This window comes from Salvelinus fontinalis, unplaced genomic scaffold, assembly GCF_029448725.1.
Source record: "Salvelinus fontinalis isolate EN_2023a unplaced genomic scaffold, ASM2944872v1 scaffold_0275, whole genome shotgun sequence".
Classification (NCBI taxonomy): Eukaryota; Metazoa; Chordata; class Actinopteri; order Salmoniformes; family Salmonidae; genus Salvelinus; species Salvelinus fontinalis.
Genome location: NW_026600484.1, coordinates 174775 through 199656, shown reverse-complemented (window position 1 = coordinate 199656; position 24882 = coordinate 174775). Strand labels below are relative to the sequence as shown.

The 24882-nt window shown below is 46.5% G+C and overlaps 1 protein-coding gene across 2 annotated transcripts in view; it reads left to right on the top strand.

Annotated features, from left to right (window-relative positions):
- The window catches only part of ptpdc1a (protein tyrosine phosphatase domain containing 1a), a 111722-nt gene that overhangs the window by 19122 nt on the left and 67718 nt on the right, over positions 1-24882 (top strand). For both annotated transcript variants that reach the window (XM_055913201.1, XM_055913203.1), the window contains exons 2-4: positions 3705-3785; positions 4927-5045; positions 6903-7040. In XM_055913201.1, the coding sequence (XP_055769176.1) occupies positions 3705-3785; positions 4927-5045; positions 6903-7040 (338 nt within the window). The remainder of the gene's footprint in view (positions 1-3704; positions 3786-4926; positions 5046-6902; positions 7041-24882) is intronic.

Here is a 24882-nt window from a genome sequence, read left to right as displayed (position 1 = left end):
AGAATGGGGTCATCATCTGTAGGACCAGCCTCTGCGGCAGAATGGGGATCACCTGTAGGACCAGCCTCTGCGACAGAATGGGGATCACCTGTAGGACCAGCCTCTGCGGCAGAATGGGGATCACCTGTAGGACCAGCCTCTGCGGCAGAATGGATATCACCTGTAGGACCAGCCTCTGCGGCAGAATGGGGATCACCTGTAGGACCAGCCTCTGCGGCAGAATGGGGATCACCTGTAGGACCAGCCTCTGCGGCAGAATGGGAGGCACCTGTAGGACCAGCCTCTGCGGCAGAATGGGGATCACCTGTAGGATCAGCCTCTGCGGCAGAATGGGGATCACCTGTAGGACCAGCCTCTGCGGCAGAATGGGGATCACCTGTAGGACCAGCCTCTGCGGCAGAATAGGGATCATCTGTAGGACCAGCCTCTGCGGCAGAATGGGTATCACCTGTAGGACCAGCCTCTGCGGCAGAATGGGGATCACCTGTAGGACCAGCCTCTGCGGCAGAATGGGGATCACCTGTAGGACCAGCCTCTGCGGCAGAATGGGTTTCACCTGTAGGACCAGCCTCTGCGGCAGAATAGGGATCACCTGTAGGACCAGCCTCTGCGGCAGAATGGGGATCACCTGTAGGATCAGCCTCTGCGGCAGAATGGGGATCATCTGTAGGACCAGCCTCTGCGGCAGAATGGGTATCACCTGTAGGACCAGCCTCTGCGGCAGAATGGGGATCACCTGTAGGACCAGCCTCTGCGGCAGAATGGGGATCACCTGTAGGACCAGCCTCTGCGGCAGAATGGGGATCACCTGTAGGACCAGCCTCTGCGGTAGAATGGATATCACCTGTAGGACCAGCCTCTGTGGCAGAATGGGAATCACCTGTAGGACCAGCGTCTGCAGCAGAATGGATATCACCTGTAGGACCAGCCTCTGCTGCAGAATGGATATCACCTGTAGGACCAGCCTCTGCTGCAGAATAGGGATCACCTGTAGGACCAGCCTCTGCTGCAGAATGGATATCACCTGTAGGACCAGCTCGCAGCTGCAGAATCAGGAGTGGGCAATATTGCAGCACCCGCTAACCCCTTCCCAGGTCACCACTACTACTACTACTACTACTACATTTCACATGCTGTTTTGCAAATAGAATAGATAACAGGTGGAAATTATAGGCAATTAGCAAGACACCCCCAATAAAGGAGTGGTTCTGCAGGTGGTGACCACAGACCACTTCTCAGTTCCTATGTTTCCTGGCTGATGTTTTGGTCACTTTTGAATGCTGGCGGTGCTCTCACTCTAGTGGTAGCATGAGACGGAGTCTACAACCCACACAAGTGTCTCAGGTAGTGCAGCTCATCCAGGATGGCACATCAATGCGAGCTGTGGCAAGAAGGTTTGCTGTGTCTGTCAGCGTAGTGTCCAGAGCATGGAGGCGCTACCAGGAGACAGGCCAGTACATCAGGAGACGTGGAGGAGGCCGTAGGAGGGCAACAACCCAGCAGCAGGACCGCTACCTCCGCCTTTGTGCAAGGAGGAGTACTGCCAGAGCCCTGCAAAATGACCTCCAGCAGGCCACAAATGTGCATGTGTCTGCTCAAACGGTCAGAAACAGACTCCATGAGGGTGGTTTGAGGGCCCGACGTCCACAGGTGGGGGTTGTGCTTACAGCCCAACACCATGCAGGACATTTGGCATTTGCCAGAGAACACCAAGATTGGCATATTTGCCACTGGCGCCCTGTGCTCTTCACAGATGAAAGCAGGTTCACACTGAGCACATGTGACAGACGTGACATAGTCTGGAGACGCCGTGGAGAACGTTCTGCTGCCTGCAACATCCTCCAGCATGACCGGTTTGGCGGTGGGTCAGTCATGGTGTAGGGTGGCATTTCTTTGGGGGGCCGCACAGCCCTCCATGTGCTCGCCAGAGGTAGCCTGACTGCCATTAGGTAACGAGATGAGATCCTCAGACCCCTTGTGAGACCATATGCTGGTCCGGTTGGCCCTGGGTTCCTCCTAATGCAAGACAATGCTAGACCTCACGTGTCTGGAGTGTGTCAGCAGTTCCTGCAAGAGGAAGGCATTGATGCTATGGACTTGTCCGCCCGTTCCCCAGACCTGAATCCAATTGAGCACATTATGTCTCGCTCCATCCACCATCGCCACGTTGCACCACAGACTGTCCAGGAGTTGGCGGATGCTTTAGTCCAGGTCTGGGAGGAGATCCCTCAGGAGACCATCCGCCACCTCCTCAGGAGCATGCCCAGGCGTTGTAGGGAGGTCATACAGGCACGTGGAGGCCACACACACTACTGAGCCTCATTTTAACTTGTTTTAAGGACATTACATCAAAGTTGGATCAGCCAATGGTTTTCCACTTTAATTTTGTGTGTGACTCCAAATCCAGACCTCCATGGGTTGATAAATTTGATTTCCATTTATAATGTTTGTGTGATTTTGTTGTCAGCACATTCAACTATGTAAAGAAAAAAGTATTTAATAAGAATATTTCATTCATTCAGATCTAGGATGTGTTATTTTAGTGTTCCCTTTATTTTTTTGAGCAGTGTATATATATATATGAGATATATATATATATATTTTTTTTTTAATGCAATTTCTTTAGTTTTTTTGCGTTGTTTGTAAGTTATTTTGTACATAATGTTTCTGCTACCGTCTCTTATGACCGAAAAGAGCTTCTGGACATCAGAACTGGGACATCAGTCACCTCAAGTTGGACGAGGAGTTCTTTAATGAGTCGGACGCGAGGGATATACTACAGACACCCGACCAGATCCCCGTGATTCGCTGGAAAAGGAAACGTAGGTTTCGCGGAAAGAGATCAGCCTTGTGAGGATCAGGAGACGAGTGGCTAATTTGCCCTTGCCTTTCGTTCTGCTAGCTAACGTTCAATCGCTGGAAAATAAATGGGACGAACTGAAAGCACGTTTATCCTACCAACGGGAAATTAAAAACTGTAATAACTTATGTCACACCTGAAACCCCACCTCTTTAAGGAATACCTAGGATAGGATAAAGTAACCCTTCTAACCCCCCCCCCCCCCCCTTAAAAGATTTAGATGCACTATTGTAAAGTGGCTGTTCCACTGGATGTCATAAGGTGAATGCACCAATTTGTAAGTCGCTCTGGATAAGAACGTCTGCTAAATGACTTAAATGTAAATATGTGTATTCTAAATTGTCTGTGTATTCTATATTCTCTGTCTATTGTATATTCTCTTTGTATTCTATATTCTCTGTGTATTCTATATTGTCTGTGTATTCTATATTCTCTGCGTGTTCTATATTCTCTGTCTATTGTATATTCTCTTTGTATTCTCTGGGTATCCTTAATATTCTTTATTTTTCCTGTAAGTCCTCTGCTACGCTGCTCCTCCCATGTCTGAGGCAGCCAGCTGGGTGGTGTCACAGATACCTGATCAATAAGTAAACACAAAGTAATCAATACACGCTGCTCACCCTTTTCCACTCTCCTCCACTGCCACACATGGCCCGTAACTAATGCCCAACAGCTTAACTGGTAGCATCATTCATCCGCTTGTTTTCCTGGCTGCTCCGTTTAAATACTTCATATTACATGTACTGTATGTGATTCATTAACGCTGTGTGAACCGTCCTGATGTGTAATCACCGTGTCATTCCTCTCTCTCTCGCTCTGTGTCTCTTTCTCTCTCTCTCTGCAGGATAACTGACAACTTGCTGGCGATGGCAAGGCCTTCTACTGAAATCCTCGAGAAATACAATATCATTGAACAGTTTACAAGGTACTCTCCTTTATTTGGTGGTTGGTGTTTTTACAAGACTAAACACTAGCTGTCACTAGTTATTAGCACCACCAATAGGCCTACACACCTGAGACCACCAGGAGACCACTAGTTGGTGGTGCTAATAGCTAGTGGGCTCCTGGTGGTGCTAATAGCCAGTGGTCTCCTGGTGGTGCTAATAGCTAATGGGCTCCTGGTGGTGCTAGTGGTCTCCTGTTGGTGCTAGTAGCTAGTGGTCTCCTGGTGGTGCTAATAGCTAGTGGTCTCATGGCGGTGCTAATAGCTAGTGACAGCTAGTGTTCTCCTGGTGGTGCTAATAGCTAGTGTTCTCCTGGTGGTGATAATAGCTAGTGTTCTCCTGGTGGTGCTAATAGCTAGTGGTCTCCTGGTGGTGCTAATAGCTAGTGACAGCTAGTGGTCTCCTGGTGGTGCTAATAGCTAGTGTTCTCCTGGTGGTGATAATAGCTAGTGGTCTCCTGGTGGTGCTAATAGCTAGTGTTCTCCTGGTGGTGATAATAGCTAGTGGTCTCCTGGTGGTGCTAATAGCTAGTGGTCTCCTGGTGGTGCTAATAGCTAGTGGTCTCCTGGTGGTGCTAATAGCTAGTGTTCTCCTGGTGGTGATAATAGCTAGTGGTCTCCTGGTGGTGATAATAGCTAGTGGTCTCCTGGTGGTGCTAATAGCTAGTGGTCTCCTGGTGGTGCTAATAGCTAGTGGTCTCCTGGTGGTGCTAATAGCTAGTGGTCTCCTGGTGGTGCTAATAGCTAGTGGTCTCCTGGTGGTGCTAATAGCTAGTGACAGTTAGTGTTCTCCTGGTGGTGATAATAGCTAGTGTTCTCCTGGTGGTGCTAATAGCTAGTGGTCTCCTGGTGGTGCTAATAGCTAGTGACAGCTAGTGGTCTCCTGGTGGTGCTAATAGCTAGTGTTCTCCTGGTGGTGCTAATAGCTAGTGGTCTCCTGGTGGTGCTAATAGCTAGTGGTCTCCTGGTGGTGCTAATAGCTAGTGGTCTCCTGGTGGTGCTAATAGCTAGTGTTCTCCTGGTGGTGCTAATAGCTAGTGACAGTTAGTGTTCTCCTGGTGTTTTCAGGTGTGATGTGTAGGCCTATTGGTGGGTCTGATAGCTGACAACATGTTCCCTCTAGGTGTGGCCTTCGTACGGTGATCAACCTGCAGCGTCCCGGGGAACACGCCAGCTGTGGTAACCCTCTGGAACACGACTCTGGATTCACCTACAGACCTGAGATGTTCATGGAGGCTGGCAGTGAGTATCTTTACCTCTCAATCAATTCAATTCAAAGGGCTTTATTGGCATGGGAAACACATGTTTACATAGCCAAAGCAAGTGTAATCGATACTAAAGTGAAATAAACAATAAAAAATGAACAGTTAACATTACACTCACATAAGTACATTTTACATTTTAGTCATTTAGCAGACGCTCTTATCCAGAGCGATTTACAGTAGAGTGCATACATTTTATACATTTTTATACATTTTTTTTATACATTTTAATTACATTTTTACATACTGAGACAAGGATATCCCTACCGGCCAAACCCTCCCTAACCCGGACGACGCTAGCCCAATTGTGCGTCGCCCCACGGACCTCCCGGTCGCGGCCGGCTGCGACAGAGCCTGGGCGCGAACCCAGAGACTCTGGTGGCGCAGCTAGCACTGCGATGCAGTGCCCTAGACCACTGCGCCACCCGGGAGGACAGTGTCAAAGGAATAGAAACATTTCATATGTCACACAGGGCTTTCGGAAAGTTTTCAGACCCCTTGACTTTTTCCACATTTTGTTACATTACAGCCTTACTCTAAAATGGATTAAAAAGAAAACAAAAAAATCTACAGGTTTTTAGACATTTTTTGCTCATTTATAAAAAACAACAACTGAAATATCACGTTTATGTAAGTATTCATTCCCTGTAGTTAGTACCTTGTTGAAGCACCTTTAGCATCGATTACAGCCTCAACTCTTCTTGGTTATGACGCTGCAAGCTTGGCACACCTGTATTTGGGGAGTTTATCACATTCTTCTCTGCAGATCCTCTCAGGTTGGTTGGGGAGCGTAGCTGCAAGGCTATTTTCAGGTCTCTCCAGAGATGTTTGATCGGGTTCAAGTCCGGGCTCTGGCTGGGCCACTCAAAGACATTCAGAGACTTGTCCCGAAGCCACTCTCGCGTTGTCTTGGCTGTGTACTTAGGGTCGTTGTCCTGTTGGAAAGATGAACCTTTGCCCCAGTCCGGAGCTCTACGTACAATTCCTTGTACCTCACGTCTTGGTTTTTGCTTTGACATGCCCTGTCATCTGTGGGACCTTATATAGACAGGTGTGTGCCTTTCCAAATCATGTCCGATCAATTGAATTTACCACAGGTGGACTCCAATCAAGTTGTAGAAACATCTCAAGGATGATCAATGGAAACAGGAAGCACCTGAGCTCAATTTCGAGTCTCATAGCAAAGGGTCTGAATACTTATGTAAATAAGGTATTTCTGTTTTTTTTTGTACAAATTTCTTAAAAGCCTGTTTCTGCTTTGTCGTTATGGAGTATTCTGTGTCGATTGATGAGGGGAAAAAAAATATTTAATCCATTTTGGAATAAGGCTGTAACGTAACAAAATGTGGAAAAAGTCAAGGGGCCTGAATGCACTGTATGTATGTACAGTGGGGAGAACAAGTATTTGAAACACTGCCGATTTTGCAGGTTTTCCTACTTACAAAGCATGTAGACGTCTGTACATTTTATCATAGGTACGCTTCAACTGTGAGAGACGGAATCTAAAACAAAAATACAGAAAATTACATTGTATGATTTTTAAGTAATTAATTTGCATTTTAATGTATGTATATGTATTATATATCATTCTGTATACTTCTGGCCCTTCTTTGTAACAATGTATAACACGTCATCGCTCTTAGACGACACCATTTTGTATACTTCTGGCCCACATCGTTGGGGTCGATTGTAGTTCATGATCTTACTCCGTCTCAATTGCCACCCTAGTCTCTATAGTGCACTGCTTTGGTCACTAGTTTCATTCTATAGTTTCATTCTATAGGGAATAGGGTGTGTTTTGGGATGAGAAGTCCTATTGTCTTTCCTCCGTTTCCAGTCTATTTCTATAACTTCGGCTGGAAGGACTACGGCGTGGCGTCCCTGACTACTATACTGGACATGGTCAAGGTGATGTCGTTCGCCATCCAGGAGGGAAAGATGGCCGTCCACTGTCACGCCGGCCTAGGGAGGACAGGTACGTCAAATCTACCCAATCATAACGTCACTCAACCTATGAAGTCACATGGCTGGGCAGAACAGGACCGGTGCATTATAATGGACTGGGGAGGACAGGTACGTTATAATGGGCTGGGGAGGACAGGTATGTTATAATGGGAGGACAGGTACGTTATAATGGGCTGGGGAGGACAGGTATGTTATAATGGGAGGACAGGTATGTTATAATGGACTGGGGAGGACAGGTATGTTATAATGGGCTGGGGAGGACAGGTATGTTATAATGGGAGGACAGGTATGTTATAATGGACTGGGGAGGACAGGTATGTTATAATGGGAGGACAGGTATGTTATAATGGACTGGGGAGGACAGGTATATTATAATGGACTGGGGAGGACAGGTATGTTATAATGGGCTGGGGAGGACAGGTACGTTATAATGGGCTGGGGAGGACAGGTATGTTATAATGGGAGGACAGGTATGTTATAATGGACTGGGGAGGACAGGTATATTATAATGGACTGGGGAGGACAGGTATGTTATAATGGGAGGACAGGTATGTTATAATGGGCTGGGGAGGACAGGTATGTTATAATGGGAGGACAGGTATGTTATAATGGGCTGAGGAGGACAGGTATGTTATAATGGGCTGGGGAGGACAGTTATATTATAATGGACTGGGGAGGACAGGTATGTTATAATGGGCTGGGGAGGACAGGTATGTTATAATGGGCTGGGGAGGACAGGTATGTTATAATGGGCTGGGGAGGACAGGTATGTTATAATGGGAGGACAGGTATGTTATAATGGACTGGGGAGGACAGGTATATTATAATGGACTGGGGAGGACAGGTATGTTATAATGGGAGGACAGGTATGTTATAATGGGCTGGGGAGGACAGGTATGTTATAATGGGAGGACAGGTATGTTATAATGGGAGGACAGGTATGTTATAATTGGCTGGGGAGGACAGGTATGTTATAATGGACTGGGGAGGACAGGTATGTTATAATGGGCTGGGGAGGACAGGTATGTTATAATGGGAGGACAGGTATGTTATAATGGGAGGACAGGTATGTTATAATGGGAGGACAGGTATGTTATAATGGGCTGGGGAGGACAGGTATGTTATAATGGGAGGACAGGTATGTTATAATGGGCTGGGGAGGACAGGTACGTTATAATGGGCTGGGGAGGACAGGTATGTTATAATGGGAGGACAGGTATGTTATAATGGACTGGGGAGGACAGGTATGTTATAATGGGATGGGTAGGACAGGTATGTTATAATGGGCTGGGGAGGACAGGTATGTTATAATGGGAGGACAGGTATGTTATAATGGACTGGGGAGGACAGGTATGTTATAATGGGAGGACAGGTATGTTATAATGGACTGGGGAGGACAGGTACGTTATAATGGGCTGGGGAGGACAGGTACGTTATAATGGGCTGGGGAGGACAGGTATGTTATAATGGGAGGACAGGTATGTTATAATGGACTGGGGAGGACAGGTATATTATAATGGACTGGGGAGGACAGGTATGTTATAATGGGAGGACAGGTATGTTATAATGGGCTGGGGAGGACAGGTATGTTATAATGGGAGGACAGGTATGTTATAATGGGCTGAGGAGGACAGGTATGTTATAATGGGCTGGGGAGGACAGTTATATTATAATGGACTGGGGAGGACAGGTATGTTATAATGGGCTGGGGAGGACAGGTATGTTATAATGGGCTGGGGAGGACAGGTATGTTATAATGGGCTGGGGAGGACAGGTATGTTATAATGGGAGGACAGGTATGTTATAATGGACTGGGGAGGACAGGTATATTATAATGGACTGGGGAGGACAGGTATGTTATAATGGGAGGACAGGTATGTTATAATGGGCTGGGGAGGACAGGTATGTTATAATGGGAGGACAGGTATGTTATAATGGGAGGACAGGTATGTTATAATTGGCTGGGGAGGACAAGTATGTTATAATTGGCTGGGGAGGACAGGTATGTTATAATGGACTGGGGAGGACAGGTATGTTATAATGGGCTGGGGAGGACAGGTATGTTATAATGGGAGGACAGGTATGTTATAATGGGAGGACAGGTATGTTATAATGGGAGGACAGGTATGTTATAATGGGCTGGGGAGGACAGGTATGTTATAATGGGAGGACAGGTATGTTATAATGGGCTGGGGAGGACAGGTATGTTATAATGGACTGGGGAGGACAGGTATGTTATAATGGGCTGGGGAGGACAGGTACGTTATAATGGGCTGGGGAGGACAGGTATGTTATAATGGGAGGACAGGTATGTTATAATGGGAGGACAGGTATGTTATAATGGGAGGACAGGTATGTTATAATGGGAGGACAGGTATGTTATAATGGGCTGGGGAGGACAGGTATGTTATAATGGGCTGGGGAGGACAGGTATGTTATAATGGGAGAACAGGTATGTTATAATGGGAGGACAGGTATGTTATAATGGGAGGACAGGTATGTTATAATGGGAGGACAGGTATGTTATAATGGGAGGACAGGTATGTTATAATGGGCTGGGGAGTACAGGTATGTTATAATGGGCTGGGGAGGACAGGTATGTTACAATGGGCTGGGGAGGACAGGTATGTTATAATGGGCTGGGGAGGACAGGTATGTTATAATGGGAGGACAGGTATATTATAATGGGCTGGGGAGGACAGATATGTTATAATGGGAGGACAGGTATGTTATAATGGACTGGGGAGGACAGGTATGTTATAATGGGCTGGGGACGACAGGTATGTTATAATGGGAGGACAGGTATGTTATAATAGGCTGGGGAGGACAGGTATGTTATAATGGGAGGACAGGTATGTTATAATGGGAGGACAGGTATGTTATAATAGGCTGGGGAGGACAGGTATGTTATAATGGGCTGGGGAGGACAGGTATGTTATAATGGGCTGGGGAGGACAGGTATGTTATAATGGGCTGGGGAGGACAGGTATGTTATAATAGACTGGGGAGGACAGGTATGTTATAATGGGCTGGGGAGGACAGGTATGTTATAATGGGCTGGGGAGGAAAGGTATGTTATAATGGGAGGACAGGTATGTTATAATGGGATGGGGAGGACAGGTATGTTATAATGGGAGGACAGGTATGTTATAATGGACTGGGGAGGACAGGTATGTTATAATGGACTGGGGAGGACAGGTATGTTATAATGGGCTGGGGAGGACAGGTATGTTATAATGGGCTGGGAGGACAGGTATGTTATAATGGGAGGACAGGTATGTTATAATGGACTGGGGAGGACAGGTATGTTATAATGGGCTGGGGAGGACAGGTATGTTATAATGGGCTGGGGAGGACAGGTATGTTATAATGGGAGGACAGGTATGTTATAATGGGCTGGGGAGGACAGGTATGTTATAATGGGAGGACAGGTATCTTATAATGGGAGGACAGGTATGTTATAATGGGCTGGAGAGGACAGGTATGTTATAATGGGAGGACAGGTATGTTTTAATGGGAGGACAGGTATGTTATAATGGGCTGGGGAGGACAGGTATGTTATAATGGGAGGACAGGTATGTTATAATGGGAGGACAGGTATGTTATAATGGACTGGGGAGGACAGGTATGTTATAATGGGCTGGGGAGGACAGGTATGTTATAATGGGAGGACAGGTATGTTATAATGGACAGGGGAGGACAGGTATGTTATAATGGGCTGGGGAGGACAGGTACGTTATAATGGACTGGGGAGGACAGGTACGTTATAATGGGCTGGGGATGACAGGTATGTTATAATGGGCTGGGGAGGACAGGTATGTTATAATGGGAGGACAGGTATGTTATAATGGTCTGGGGAGGACAGGTATGTTATAATGGGCTGGGGAGGACAGGTATGTTATAATGGACTGGGGAGGACAGGTATGTTATAATGGGCTGGGGAGGACAGGTATGTTATAATGGGAGGACAGGTATATTATAATGGGAGGACAGGTATGTTATTATGGGCTGGGGAGGACAGTTATGTTATAATGGGCTGGGGAGGACAGGTACATTATAATGGTCTGGGGAGGACAGGTATGTTATAATGGGCTGGGGAGGACAGGTATGTTATAATGGGCTGGGGAGGACAGGTATGTTATAATGGGGAGGACAGGTATGTTATAATGGACTTTGGGAGGACAGGTATGTTATAATGGGCTGGGGAGGACAGGTATGTTATAATGGGGGGACAGGTATGTTATAATGGACTGGGGAGGACAGGTATGTTATAATGGGCTGGGGAGGACAGGTATGTTATAATGGGCTGGGGAGGACAGGTATGTTATAATGTCCTGCGGAGGACAGGTATGTTATAATGGGAGGACAGGTATGTTATAATGGGCTGGGGAGGACAGGTATGTTATAATGGGAGGACAGGTATCTTATAATGGGAGGACAGGTATGTTATAATGGGCTGGGGAGGACAGGTATGTTATAATGGGAGGACAGGTATGTTATAATGGGAGGACAGGTATGTTATAATGGACTGGGGAGGACAGGTATGTTATAATGGGCTGGGGAGGACAGGTATGTTATAATGGGAGGACAGGTATGTTATAATGGACTGGGGAGGACAGGTATGTTATAATGGGCTGGGGAGGACAGGTACGTTATAATGGACTGGGGAGGACAGGTATGTTATAATGGGCTGGGGAGGACAGGTATGTTATAATGGGAGGACAGGTATGTTATAATGGGCTGGGGAGGACAGGTATGTTATAATGGGCTGGGGAGGACAGGTATGTTATAATGGACTGGGGAGGACAGGTATGTTATAATGGGCTGGGGAGGACGGGTATGTTATAATGGGAGGACAGGTATGTTATAATGGGAGGACAGGTATGTTATAATGGACTGGGGAGGACAGGTATGTTATAATGGGAGGACAGGTATGTTATAATGGACTGGGGAGGACAGGTATGTTATAATGGACTGGGGAGGACAGGTATGTTATAATGGACTGGGGAGGACAGGTATGTTATAATGGACTGGGGAGGACAGGTATATTATAATGGACTGGGGAGGACAGGTATGTTATAATGGGCTGGGGAGGACAGGTATGTTATAATGGGGAGGACAGGTATGTTATAATGGACTGGGGAGGACAGGTATGTTATAATGGACTGGGGAGGATATTTATGTTATAATGGGCTGGGGAGCACAGGTATGTTATAATGGGCAGGGGAGGACAGGTATGTTATAATGGGAGGACAGGTATGTTATAATGGACTGGGGAGGACAGGTATGTTATAATGGGCTGGGGAGGACAGGTATGTTATAATGGGAGGACAGGTATGTTATAATGGGCTGGGGAGGACAGGTATGTTATAATGGGCTGGGGAGGACAGGTATGTTATAATGGGAGGACAGGTATGTTATAATGGGAGGACAGGTATGTTATAATGGACTGGGGAGGACAGGTATGTTATAATGGGAGGACAGGTACGTTATAATGGGCTGGGGAGGACAGGTATGTTATAATGGACTGGGGAGGACAGGTATGTTATAATGGGAGGACAGGTATGTTATAATGGGAGGACAGGTACGTTATAATGGACTGGGGAGGACAGGTATGTTATAATGGGAGGACAGGTATGTTATAATGGGCTGGGGAGGACAGGTACGTTATAATGGGCTGGGAGGACAGGTATGTTATAATGGACTGGGGAGGACAGGTATATTATAATGGGCTGGGGAGGACAGGTATGTTATAATGGGAGGACAGGTATGTTATAATGGGCTGGGGAGGACAGGTACGTTATAATGGGAGGACAGGTATGTTATAATGGACTGGGGAGGACAGGTATGTTATAATGGGCTGGGGAGGACAGGTATGTTATAATGGGAGGACAGGTATGTTATAATGGGCTGGGGAGGACAGGTATGTTATAATGGGCTGGGGAGGACAGGTATGTTATAATGGGAGGACAGGTATGTTATAATGGGAGGACAGGTATGTTATAATGGGAGGACAGGTATGTTATAATGGACTGGGGAGGACAGGTATGTTATAATGGGAGGACAGGTACGTTATAATGGGCTGGGGAGGACAGGTATGTTATAATGGACTGGGGAGGACAGGTATGTTATAATGGGAGGACAGGTATGTTATAATGGGAGGACAGGTACGTTATAATGGACTGGGGAGGACAGGTATGTTATAATGGGAGGACAGGTATGTTATAATGGGCTGGGGAGGACAGGTACGTTATAATGGGCTGGGGAGGACAGGTATGTTATAATGGGAGGACAGGTATGTTATAATGGGCTGGGGAGGACAGGTACGTTATAATGGGAGGACAGGTATGTTATAATGGACTGGGGAGGACAGGTATGTTATAATGGGCTGGGGAGGACAGGTATGTTATAATGGGAGGACAGGTATGTTATAATGGTCTGGGGAGGACAGGTATGTTATAATGGGCTGGGGAGGACAGGTATGTTATAATGGACTGGGGAGGACAGGTATGTTATAATGGGCTGGGGAGGACAGGTATGTTATAATGGGAGGACAGGTATATTATAATGGGAGGACAGGTATGTTATTATGGGCTGGGGAGGACAGTTATGTTATAATGGGCTGGGGAGGACAGGTACATTATAATGGTCTGGGGAGGACAGGTATGTTATAATGGGCTGGGGAGGACAGGTATGTTATAATGGGCTGGGGAGGACAGGTATGTTATAATGGGGAGGACAGGTATGTTATAATGGACTTTGGGAGGACAGGTATGTTATAATGGGCTGGGGAGGACAGGTATGTTATAATGGGGGGACAGGTATGTTATAATGGACTGGGGAGGACAGGTATGTTATAATGGGCTGGGGAGGACAGGTATGTTATAATGGGCTGGGGAGGACAGGTATGTTATAATGTCCTGCGGAGGACAGGTATGTTATAATGGGAGGACAGGTATGTTATAATGGGCTGGGGAGGACAGGTATGTTATAATGGGAGGACAGGTATCTTATAATGGGAGGACAGGTATGTTATAATGGGCTGGGGAGGACAGGTATGTTATAATGGGAGGACAGGTATGTTATAATGGGAGGACAGGTATGTTATAATGGACTGGGGAGGACAGGTATGTTATAATGGGCTGGGGAGGACAGGTATGTTATAATGGGAGGACAGGTATGTTATAATGGACTGGGGAGGACAGGTATGTTATAATGGGCTGGGGAGGACAGGTACGTTATAATGGACTGGGGAGGACAGGTATGTTATAATGGGCTGGGGAGGACAGGTATGTTATAATGGGCTGGGGAGGACAGGTATGTTATAATGGGCTGGGGAGGACAGGTATGTTATAATGGACTGGGGAGGACAGGTATGTTATAATGGGCTGGGGAGGACGGGTATGTTATAATGGGAGGACAGGTATGTTATAATGGGAGGACAGGTATGTTATAATGGACTGGGGAGGACAGGTATGTTATAATGGGAGGACAGGTATGTTATAATGGACTGGGGAGGACAGGTATGTTATAATGGACTGGGGAGGACAGGTATGTTATAATGGACTGGGGAGGACAGGTATGTTATAATGGACTGGGGAGGACAGGTATATTATAATGGACTGGGGAGGACAGGTATGTTATAATGGGCTGGGGAGGACAGGTATGTTATAATGGGGAGGACAGGTATGTTATAATGGACTGGGGAGGACAGGTATGTTATAATGGACTGGGGAGGATATTTATGTTATAATGGGCTGGGGAGCACAGGTATGTTATAATGGGCAGGGGAGGACAGGTATGTTATAATGGGAGGACAGGTATGTTATAATGGACTGGGGAGGACAGGTATGTTATAATGGGCTGGGGAGGACAGGTATGTTATAATGGGAGGACAGGTATGTTATAATGGGCTGGGGAGGACAGGTATGTTATAATGGGCTGGGGAGGACAGGTATGTTATAATGGGAGGACAGGTATGTTATAATGGGAGGACAGGTATGTTATAATGGACTGGGGAGGACAGGTATGTTATAATGGGAGGACAGGTACGTTATCATGGGCTGGGGAGGACAGGTATGTTATAATGGACTGGGGAGGACAGGTATGTTATAATGGGAGGACAGGTATGTTATAATGGGAGGACAGGTACGTTATAATGGACTGGGGAGGACAGGTATGTTATAATGGGAGGACAGGTATGTTATAATGGGCTGGGGAGGACAGGTACGTTATAATGGGCTGGGAGGACAGGTATGTTATAATGGACTGGGGAGGACAGGTATATTATAATGGGCTGGGGAGGACAGGTATGTTATAATGGACTGGGGAGGACAGGTATGTTATAATGGACTGGGGAGGACAGGTATGTTATAATGGGCTGGGGAGGACAGGTATGTTATAATGGGAGGACAGGTATGTTATAATGGGCTGGGGAGGACAGGTACGTTATAATGGGAGGACAGGTATGTTATAATGGACTGGGGAGGACAGGTATGTTATAATGGGCTGGGGAGGACAGGTATGTTATAATGGGAGGACAGGTATGTTATAATGGGCTGGGGAGGACAGGTATGTTATAATGGGCTGGGGAGGACAGGTATGTTATAATGGGAGGACAGGTATGTTATAATGGGAGGACAGGTATGTTATAATGGGAGGACAGGTATGTTATAATGGACTGGGGAGGACAGGTATGTTATAATGGGAGGACAGGTACGTTATAATGGGCTGGGGAGGACAGGTATGTTATAATGGACTGGGGAGGACAGGTATGTTATAATGGGAGGACAGGTATGTTATAATGGGAGGACAGGTACGTTATAATGGACTGGGGAGGACAGGTATGTTATAATGGGAGGACAGGTATGTTATAATGGGCTGGGGAGGACAGGTACGTTATAGTGGGCTGGGAGGACAGGTATGTTATAATGGACTGGGGAGGACAGGTATGTTATAATGGGAGGACAGGTATGTTATAATGGGCTGGGGAGGACAGGTATGTTATAATGGGCTGGGGAGGACAGGTATGTTATAATGGGAGGACAGGTATGTTATAATGGGAGGACAGGTATGTTATAATGGACTGGGGAGGACAGGTATGTTATAATGGGAGGACAGGTACGTTATAATGGGCTGGGGAGGACAGGTATGTTATAATGGACTGGGGAGGACAGGTATGTTATAATGGGAGGACAGGTATGTTATAATGGGAGGACAGGTACGTTATAATGGACTGGGGAGGACAGGTATGTTATAATGGGAGGACAGGTATGTTATAATGGGCTGGGGAGGACAGGTACGTTATAATGGGCTGGGAGGACAGGTATGTTATAATGGACTGGGGAGGACAGGTATATTATAATGGGCTGGGGAGGACAGGTATGTTATAATGGACTGGGGAGGACAGGTATGTTATAATGGACTGGGGAGGACAGGTATGTTATAATGGGCTGGGGAGGACAGGTATGTTATAATGGGAGGACAGGTATGTTATAATGGGCTGGGGAGGACAGGTACGTTATAATGGGCTGGGGAGGACAGGTATGTTATAATGGGAGGACAGGTATGTTATAATGGGCTGGGGAGGACAGGTACGTTATAATGGGAGGACAGGTATGTTATAATGGACTGGGGAGGACAGGTATGTTATAATGGGCTGGGGAGGACAGGTATGTTATAATGGGAGGACAGGTATGTTATAATGGTCTGGGGAGGACAGGTATGTTATAATGGGCTGGGGAGGACAGGTATGTTATAATGGACTGGGGAGGACAGGTATGTTATAATGGGCTGGGGAGGACAGGTATGTTATAATGGGAGGACAGGTATATTATAATGGGAGGACAGGTATGTTATTATGGGCTGGGGAGGACAGTTATGTTATAATGGGCTGGGGAGGACAGGTACATTATAATGGTCTGGGGAGGACAGGTATGTTATAATGGGCTGGGGAGGACAGGTATGTTATAATGGGCTGGGGAGGACAGGTATGTTATAATGGGGAGGACAGGTATGTTATAATGGACTTTGGGAGGACAGGTATGTTATAATGGGCTGGGGAGGACAGGTATGTTATAATGGGGGGACAGGTATGTTATAATGGACTGGGGAGGACAGGTATGTTATAATGGGCTGGGGAGGACAGGTATGTTATAATGGGCTGGGGAGGACAGGTATGTTATAATGTCCTGCGGAGGACAGGTATGTTATAATGGGAGGACAGGTATGTTATAATGGGCTGGGGAGGACAGGTATGTTATAATGGGAGGACAGGTATCTTATAATGGGAGGACAGGTATGTTATAATGGGCTGGGGAGGACAGGTATGTTATAATGGGAGGACAGGTATGTTATAATGGGAGGACAGGTATGTTATAATGGACTGGGGAGGACAGGTATGTTATAATGGGCTGGGGAGGACAGGTATGTTATAATGGGAGGACAGGTATGTTATAATGGACTGGGGAGGACAGGTATGTTATAATGGGCTGGGGAGGACAGGTACGTTATAATGGACTGGGGAGGACAGGTATGTTATAATGGGCTGGGGAGGACAGGTATGTTATAATGGGCTGGGGAGGACAGGTATGTTATAATGGGCTGGGGAGGACAGGTATGTTATAATGGACTGGGGAGGACAGGTATGTTATAATGGGCTGGGGAGGACGGGTATGTTATAATGGGAGGACAGGTATGTTATAATGGGAGGACAGGTATGTTATAATGGACTGGGGAGGACAGGTATGTTATAATGGGAGGACAGGTATGTTATAATGGACTGGGGAGGACAGGTATGTTATAATGGACTGGGGAGGACAGGTATGTTATAATGGACTGGGGAGGACAGGTATGTTATAATGGACTGGGGAGGACAGGTATATTATAATGGACTGGGGAGGACAGGTATGTTATAATGGGCTGGGGAGGACAGGTATGTTATAATGGGGAGGACAGGTATGTTATAATGGACTGGGGAGGACAGGTATGTTATAATGGACTGGGGAGGATATTTATGTTATAATGGGCTGGGGAGCACAGGTATGTTATAATGGGCAGGGGAGGACAGGTATGTTATAATGGGAGGACAGGTATGTTATAATGGACTGGGGAGGACAGGTATGTTATAATGGGCTGGGGAGGACAGGTATGTTATAATGGGAGGACAGGTATGTTATAATGGGCTGGGGAGGACAGGTATGTTATAATGGGCTGGGGAGGACAGGTATGTTATAATGGGAGGACAGGTATGTTATAATGGGAGGACAGGTATGTTATAATGGACTGGGGAGGACAGGTATGTTATAATGGGAGGACAGGTACGTTATCATGGGCTGGGGAGGACAGGTATGTTATAATGGACTGGGGAGGACAGGTATGTTATAATGGGAGGACAGGTATGTTATAATGGGAGGACAGGTACGTTATAATGGACTGGGGAGGACAGGTATGTTATAATGGGAGGACAGGTATGTTATAATGGGCTGGGGAGGACAGGTACGTTATAATGGGCTGGGAGGACAGGTATGTTATAATGGACTGGGGAGGACAGGTATATTATAATGGGCTGGGGAGGACAGGTATGTTATAATGGACTGGGGAGGACAGGTATGTTATAATGGACTGGGGAGGACAGGTATGTTATAATGGGCTGGGGAGGACAGGTATGTTATAATGGGAGGACAGGTATGTTATAATGGGCTGGGGAGGACAGGTACGTTATAATGGGAGGACAGGTATGTTATAATGGACTGGGGAGGACAGGTATGTTATAATGGGCTGGGGAGGACAGGTATGTTATAATGGGAGGACAGGTATGTTATAATGGGCTGGGGAGGACAGGTATGTTATAATGGGCTGGGGAGGACAGGTATGTTATAATGGGAGGACAGGTATGTTATAATGGGAGGACAGGTATGTTATAATGGGAGGACAGGTATGTTATAATGGACTGGGGAGGACAGGTATGTTATAATGGGAGGACAGGTACGTTATAATGGGCTGGGGAGGACAGGTATGTTATAATGGACTGGGGAGGACAGGTATGTTATAATGGGAGGACAGGTATGTTATAATGGGAGGACAGGTACGTTATAATGGACTGGGGAGGACAGGTATGTTATAATGGGAGGACAGGTATGTTATAATGGGCTGGGGAGGACAGGTACGTTATAGTGGGCTGGGAGGACAGGTATGTTATAATGGACTGGGGAGGACAGGTATGTTATAATGGGAGGACAGGTATGTTATAATGGGCTGGGGAGGACAGGTATGTTATAATGGGCTGGGGAGGACAGGTATGTTATAATGGGAGGACAGGTATGTTATAATGGGAGGACAGGTATGTTATAATGGACTGGGGAGGACAGGTATGTTATAATGGGAGGACAGGTACGTTATAATGGGCTGGGGAGGACAGGTATGTTATAATGGACTGGGGAGGACAGGTATGTTATAATGGGAGGACAGGTATGTTATAATGGGAGGACAGGTACGTTATAATGGACTGGGGAGGACAGGTATGTTATAATGGGAGGACAGGTATGTTATAATGGGCTGGGGAGGACAGGTACGTTATAATGGGCTGGGAGGACAGGTATGTTATAATGGACTGGGGAGGACAGGTATATTATAATGGGCTGGGGAGGACAGGTATGTTATAATGGACTGGGGAGGACAGGTATGTTATAATGGACTGGGGAGGACAGGTATGTTATAATGGGCTGGGGAGGACAGGTATGTTATAATGGGATGGGGAGGACAGGTATGTTATAATGGGAGGACAGGTATATTATAATGAGGGACAGGTATGTTATTATGGGCTGGGGAGGACAGGTATGTTATAATGGGCTGGGGAGGACAGGTACATTATAATGGGATGGGGAGGACAGGTATGTTATAATGGGCTGGGGAGGACAGGTATGTTATAATGGGCTGGGGAGGACAGGTATGTTATAATGGACTGGGGAGGACAGGTATGTTATAATGGGCTGGGGAGGACAGGTATGTTATAATGGGAGGACAGGTATGTTATAATGGGCTGGGGAGGACAGGTATGTTATAATGGGCTGGGGAGGACAGGCATGTTATAATGGGCTGGGGGGGACAGGTATGTTATAATGGGAGGACAGGTATGTTATAATGGGAGGACAGGTATGTTATAATGGACTGGGGAGGACAGGTATGTTATAATGGGAGGACAGGTACGTTATAATGGGCTCGGGAGGACAGGTATGTTTTAATGGGAGGACAGGTATGTTATAATGGACTGGGGAGGACAGGTATGTTATAATAGGATGGGGAGGACAGGTATGTTATAATGGGATGGGGAGGACAGGTATGTTATAATGGGCTGGGGAGGACAGGTATGTTATAATGGGCTGGGGAGGACAGGTATGTTATAATGGACTGGGGAGGACAGGTATGTTATAATGGGCTGGGGAGGACAGGTATGTTATAATGGGAGGACAGGTATGTTATAATGGGCTGGGGAGGACAGGTATGTTATAATGGGAGGACAGGTATGTTATAATGGGAGGACAGGTATGTTATAATGGACTGGGGAGGACAGGTATGTTATAATGGGAGGACAGGTACGTTATAATGGGCTCGGGAGGACAGGTATGTTTTAATGGGAGGACAGGTATGTTATAATGGACTGGGGAGGACAGGTATGTTATAATAGGATGGGGAGGACAGGTATGTTATAATGGGATGGGGAGGACAGGTATGTTATAATGGGCTGGGGAGGACAGGTATGTTATAATGGGCTGGGGAGGACAGGTATGTTATAATGGACTGGGGAGGACAGGTATGTTATAATGGGCTGGGGAGGACAGGTATGTTATAATGGGAGGACAGGTATGTTATAATGGGCTGGGGAGGACAGGTATGTTATAATGGGAGGACAGGTACGTTATAATGGGCTGGGGAGGACAGGTATGTTATAATGGACTGGGGAGGACAGGTATGTTATAATGGGAGGACAGGTATGTTATAATGGGAGGACAGGTACGTTATAATGGGCTGGGGAGGACAGGTATGTTATAATGGGCTGGGGAGGACAGGTATGTTATAATGGGCTGGGGAGGACAGGTAAGTTATAATGGGAGGACAGGTATGTTATAATGGGCTGGGGAGGACAGGTATGTTATAATGGGCTGGGGAGGACAGGTATGTTATAATGGACTGGGGAGGACAGGTATGTTATAATGGGGAGGACAGGTATGTTATAATGGGCTGGGGAGGACAGGTATGTTATAATGGTCTGGGGAGGACAGGTATGTTATAATGGGCTGGGGAGGACAGGTATGTTATAATGGGGAGGACAGGTATGTTATAATGGGAGGACAGGTATGTTATAATGGGCTGGGGAGGACAGGTATGTTATAATGGGCTGGGGAGGACAGGTATGTTATAATGGACTGGCCAGGACAGGTATGTTATAATGGGATGGGGAGGACAGGTGTGTTATAATGGGCTGGGGAGGACAGGTATGTTATAATGGGCTGGGGAGGACAGGTACGTTATAATGGGATGGGGAGGACAGGTATGTTATAATGGGATGGGGAGGACAGGTATGTTATAATGGGCTGGGGAGGACAGGTATGTTATAATGGGAGGACAGGTATGTTATAATGGGAGGATAGGTATGTTATAATGGGCTGGTGAGGACAGGTATGTTATAATGGACTGGGAGGACAGGTATGTTAAAATGGGCTGGGGAGGACAGGTATGTTATAATGGGAGGATAGGTATGTTATAATGGGAGGACAGGTATGTTATAATGGACTGGGGAGGACAGGTATGTTATAATGGACTTGGGAGGACAGGTATGTTATAATGGGAGGACAGGTATATTATAATGGACTGGGGAGGACAGGTATGTTATAATGGACTGGGGAGGACAGGTATGTTATAATGGGAGGACAGGTATGTTATAATGGACTGGGGAGGACAGGTATGTTATAATGGACTGGGGAGGACAGGTATGTTATAATGGGCTGGGGAGGACAGGTATGTTATAATGGGAGGACAGGTATGTTATAATGGACTGGGGAGGACAGGTATATTATAATGGGCTGGGGAGGACAGGTACGTTATAATGGACTGGGGAGGACAGGTACGTTATAATGGGCTGGGGAGGACAGGTATGTTATAATGGGCTGGGGAGGACAGGTATGTTATAATGGGAGGACAGGTATGTTATAATGGTCTGGGGAGGACAGGTATGTTATAATGGGCTGGGGAGGACAGGTATGTTATAATGGACTGGGGAGGACAGGTATGTTATAATGGGCTGGGGAGGACAGGTATGTTATAATGGGAGGACAGGTATATTATAATGGGAGGACAGGGATGTTATTATGGGCTGGGGAGGACAGTTATGTTATAATGGGCTGGGGAGGACAGGTACATTATAATGGTCTGGGGAGGACAGGTATGTTATAATGGGCTGGGGAGGACAGGTATGTTATAATGGGCTGGGGAGGACAGGTATGTTATAATGGGGAGGACAGGTATGTTATAATGGACTTTGGGAGGACAGGTATGTTATAATGGGCTGGGGAGAACAGGTATGTTATAATGGGAGGACAGGTATGTTATAATGGACTGGGGAGGACAGGTATGTTATAATGGGCTGGGGAGGACAGGTATGTTATAATGGGCTGGGGAGGACAGGTATGTTATAATGGGCTGGGGAGGACAGGTAAGTTATAATGGGAGGACAGGTATGTTATAATGGGCTGGGGAGGACAGGTATGTTATAATGGGCTGGGGAGGACAGGTATGTTATAATGGACTGGGGAGGACAGGTATGTTATAATGGGGAGGACAGGTATGTTATAATGGGCTGGGGAGGACAGGTATGTTATAATGGGGAGGACAGGTATGTTATAATGGGAGGACAGGTATGTTATAATGGGAGGATAGGTATGTTATAATGGGCTGGTGAGGACAGGTATGTTATAATGGACTGGGAGGACAGGTATGTTATAATGGGCTGGGGAGGACAGGTATGTTATAATGGGAGGATAGGTATGTTATAATGGGAGGACAGGTATGTTATAATGGACTGGGGAGGACAGGTATGTTATAATGGACTTGGGAGGACAGGTATGTTATAATGGGAGGACAGGTATATTATAATGGACTGGGGAGGACAGGTATGTTATAATGGACTGGGGAGGACAGGTATGTTATAATGGGAGGACAGGTATGTTATAATGGACTGGGGAGGACAGGTATGTTATAATGGACTGGGGAGGACAGGTATGTTATAATGGGCTGGGGAGGACAGGTATGTTATAATGGGCTGGGGAGGACAGGTATGTTATAATGGGAGGACAGGTATGTTATAATGGTCTGGGGAGGACAGGTATGTTATAATGGGCTGGGGAGGACAGGTATGTTATAATGGACTGGGGAGGACAGGTATGTTATAATGGGCTGGGGAGGACAGGTATGTTATAATGGGAGGACAGGTATGTTATTATGGGCTGGGGAGGACAGTTATGTTATAATGGGCTGGGGAGGACAGGTACATTATAATGGTCTGGGGAGGACAGGTATGTTATAATGGGCTGGGGAGGACAGGTATGTTATAATGGGCTGGGGAGGACAGGTATGTTATAATGGGGAGGACAGGTATGTTATAATGGACTTTGGGAGGACAGGTATGTTATAATGGGCTGGGGAGGACAGGTATGTTATAATGGGAGGACAGGTATGTTATAATGGACTGGGGAGGACAGGTATGTTATAATGGGCTGGGGAGGACAGGTATGTTATAATGTCCTGGGGAGGACAGGTATGTTATAATGGGAGGACAGGTATGTTATAATGGGCTGGGGAGGACAGGTATGTTATAATGGGAGGACAGGTATCTTATAATGGGAGGACAGGTATGTTATAATGGGCTGGGGAGGACAGGTATGTTATAATGGGAGGACAGGTATGTTGTAATGGGAGGACAGGTATGTTATAATGGACTGGGGAGGACAGGTATGTTATAATGGGCTGGGGAGGACAGGTATGTTATAATGGGAGGACAGGTATGTTATAATGGACTGGGGAGGACAGGTATGTTATAATGGGCTGGGGAGGACAGGTACGTTATAATGGACTGGGGAGGACAGGTATGTTATAATGGGCTGGGGAGGACAGGTATGTTATAATGGGAGGACAGGTATGTTATAATGGGCTGGGGAGGACAGGTATGTTATAATGGGCTGGGGAGGACAGGTATGTTATAATGGACTGGGGAGGACAGGTATGTTATAATGGGCTGGGGAGGACGGGTATGTTATAATGGGAGGACAGGTATGTTATAATGGGAGGACAGGTATGTTATAATGGACTGGGGAGGACAGGTATGTTATAATGGGAGGACAGGTATGTTATAATGGACTGGGGAGGACAGGTATGTTATAATGGACTGGGGAGGACAGGTATGTTATAATGGACTGGGGAGGACAGGTATGTTATAATGGACTGGGGAGGACAGGTATATTATAATGGACTGGGGAGGACAGGTATGTTATAATGGGCTGGGGAGGACAGGTATGTTATAATGGGGAGGACAGGTATGTTATAATGGTGAGGACATGTATGTTATAATGGACTGGGGAGGACAGGTATGTTATAATGGGCTGGGGAGGACAGATATGTTATAATGGTGAGGACATGTATGTTATAATGGACTGGGGAGGACAGGTATGTTATAATGGGCTGGGGAGGACAGGTTTGTTATAATGGGAGGACAGGTATGTTATAATGGGAGGACAGGTATGTTATAATGGACTGGGGAGGACAGGTATGTTATAATGGGAGGACAGGTATGTTATAATGGA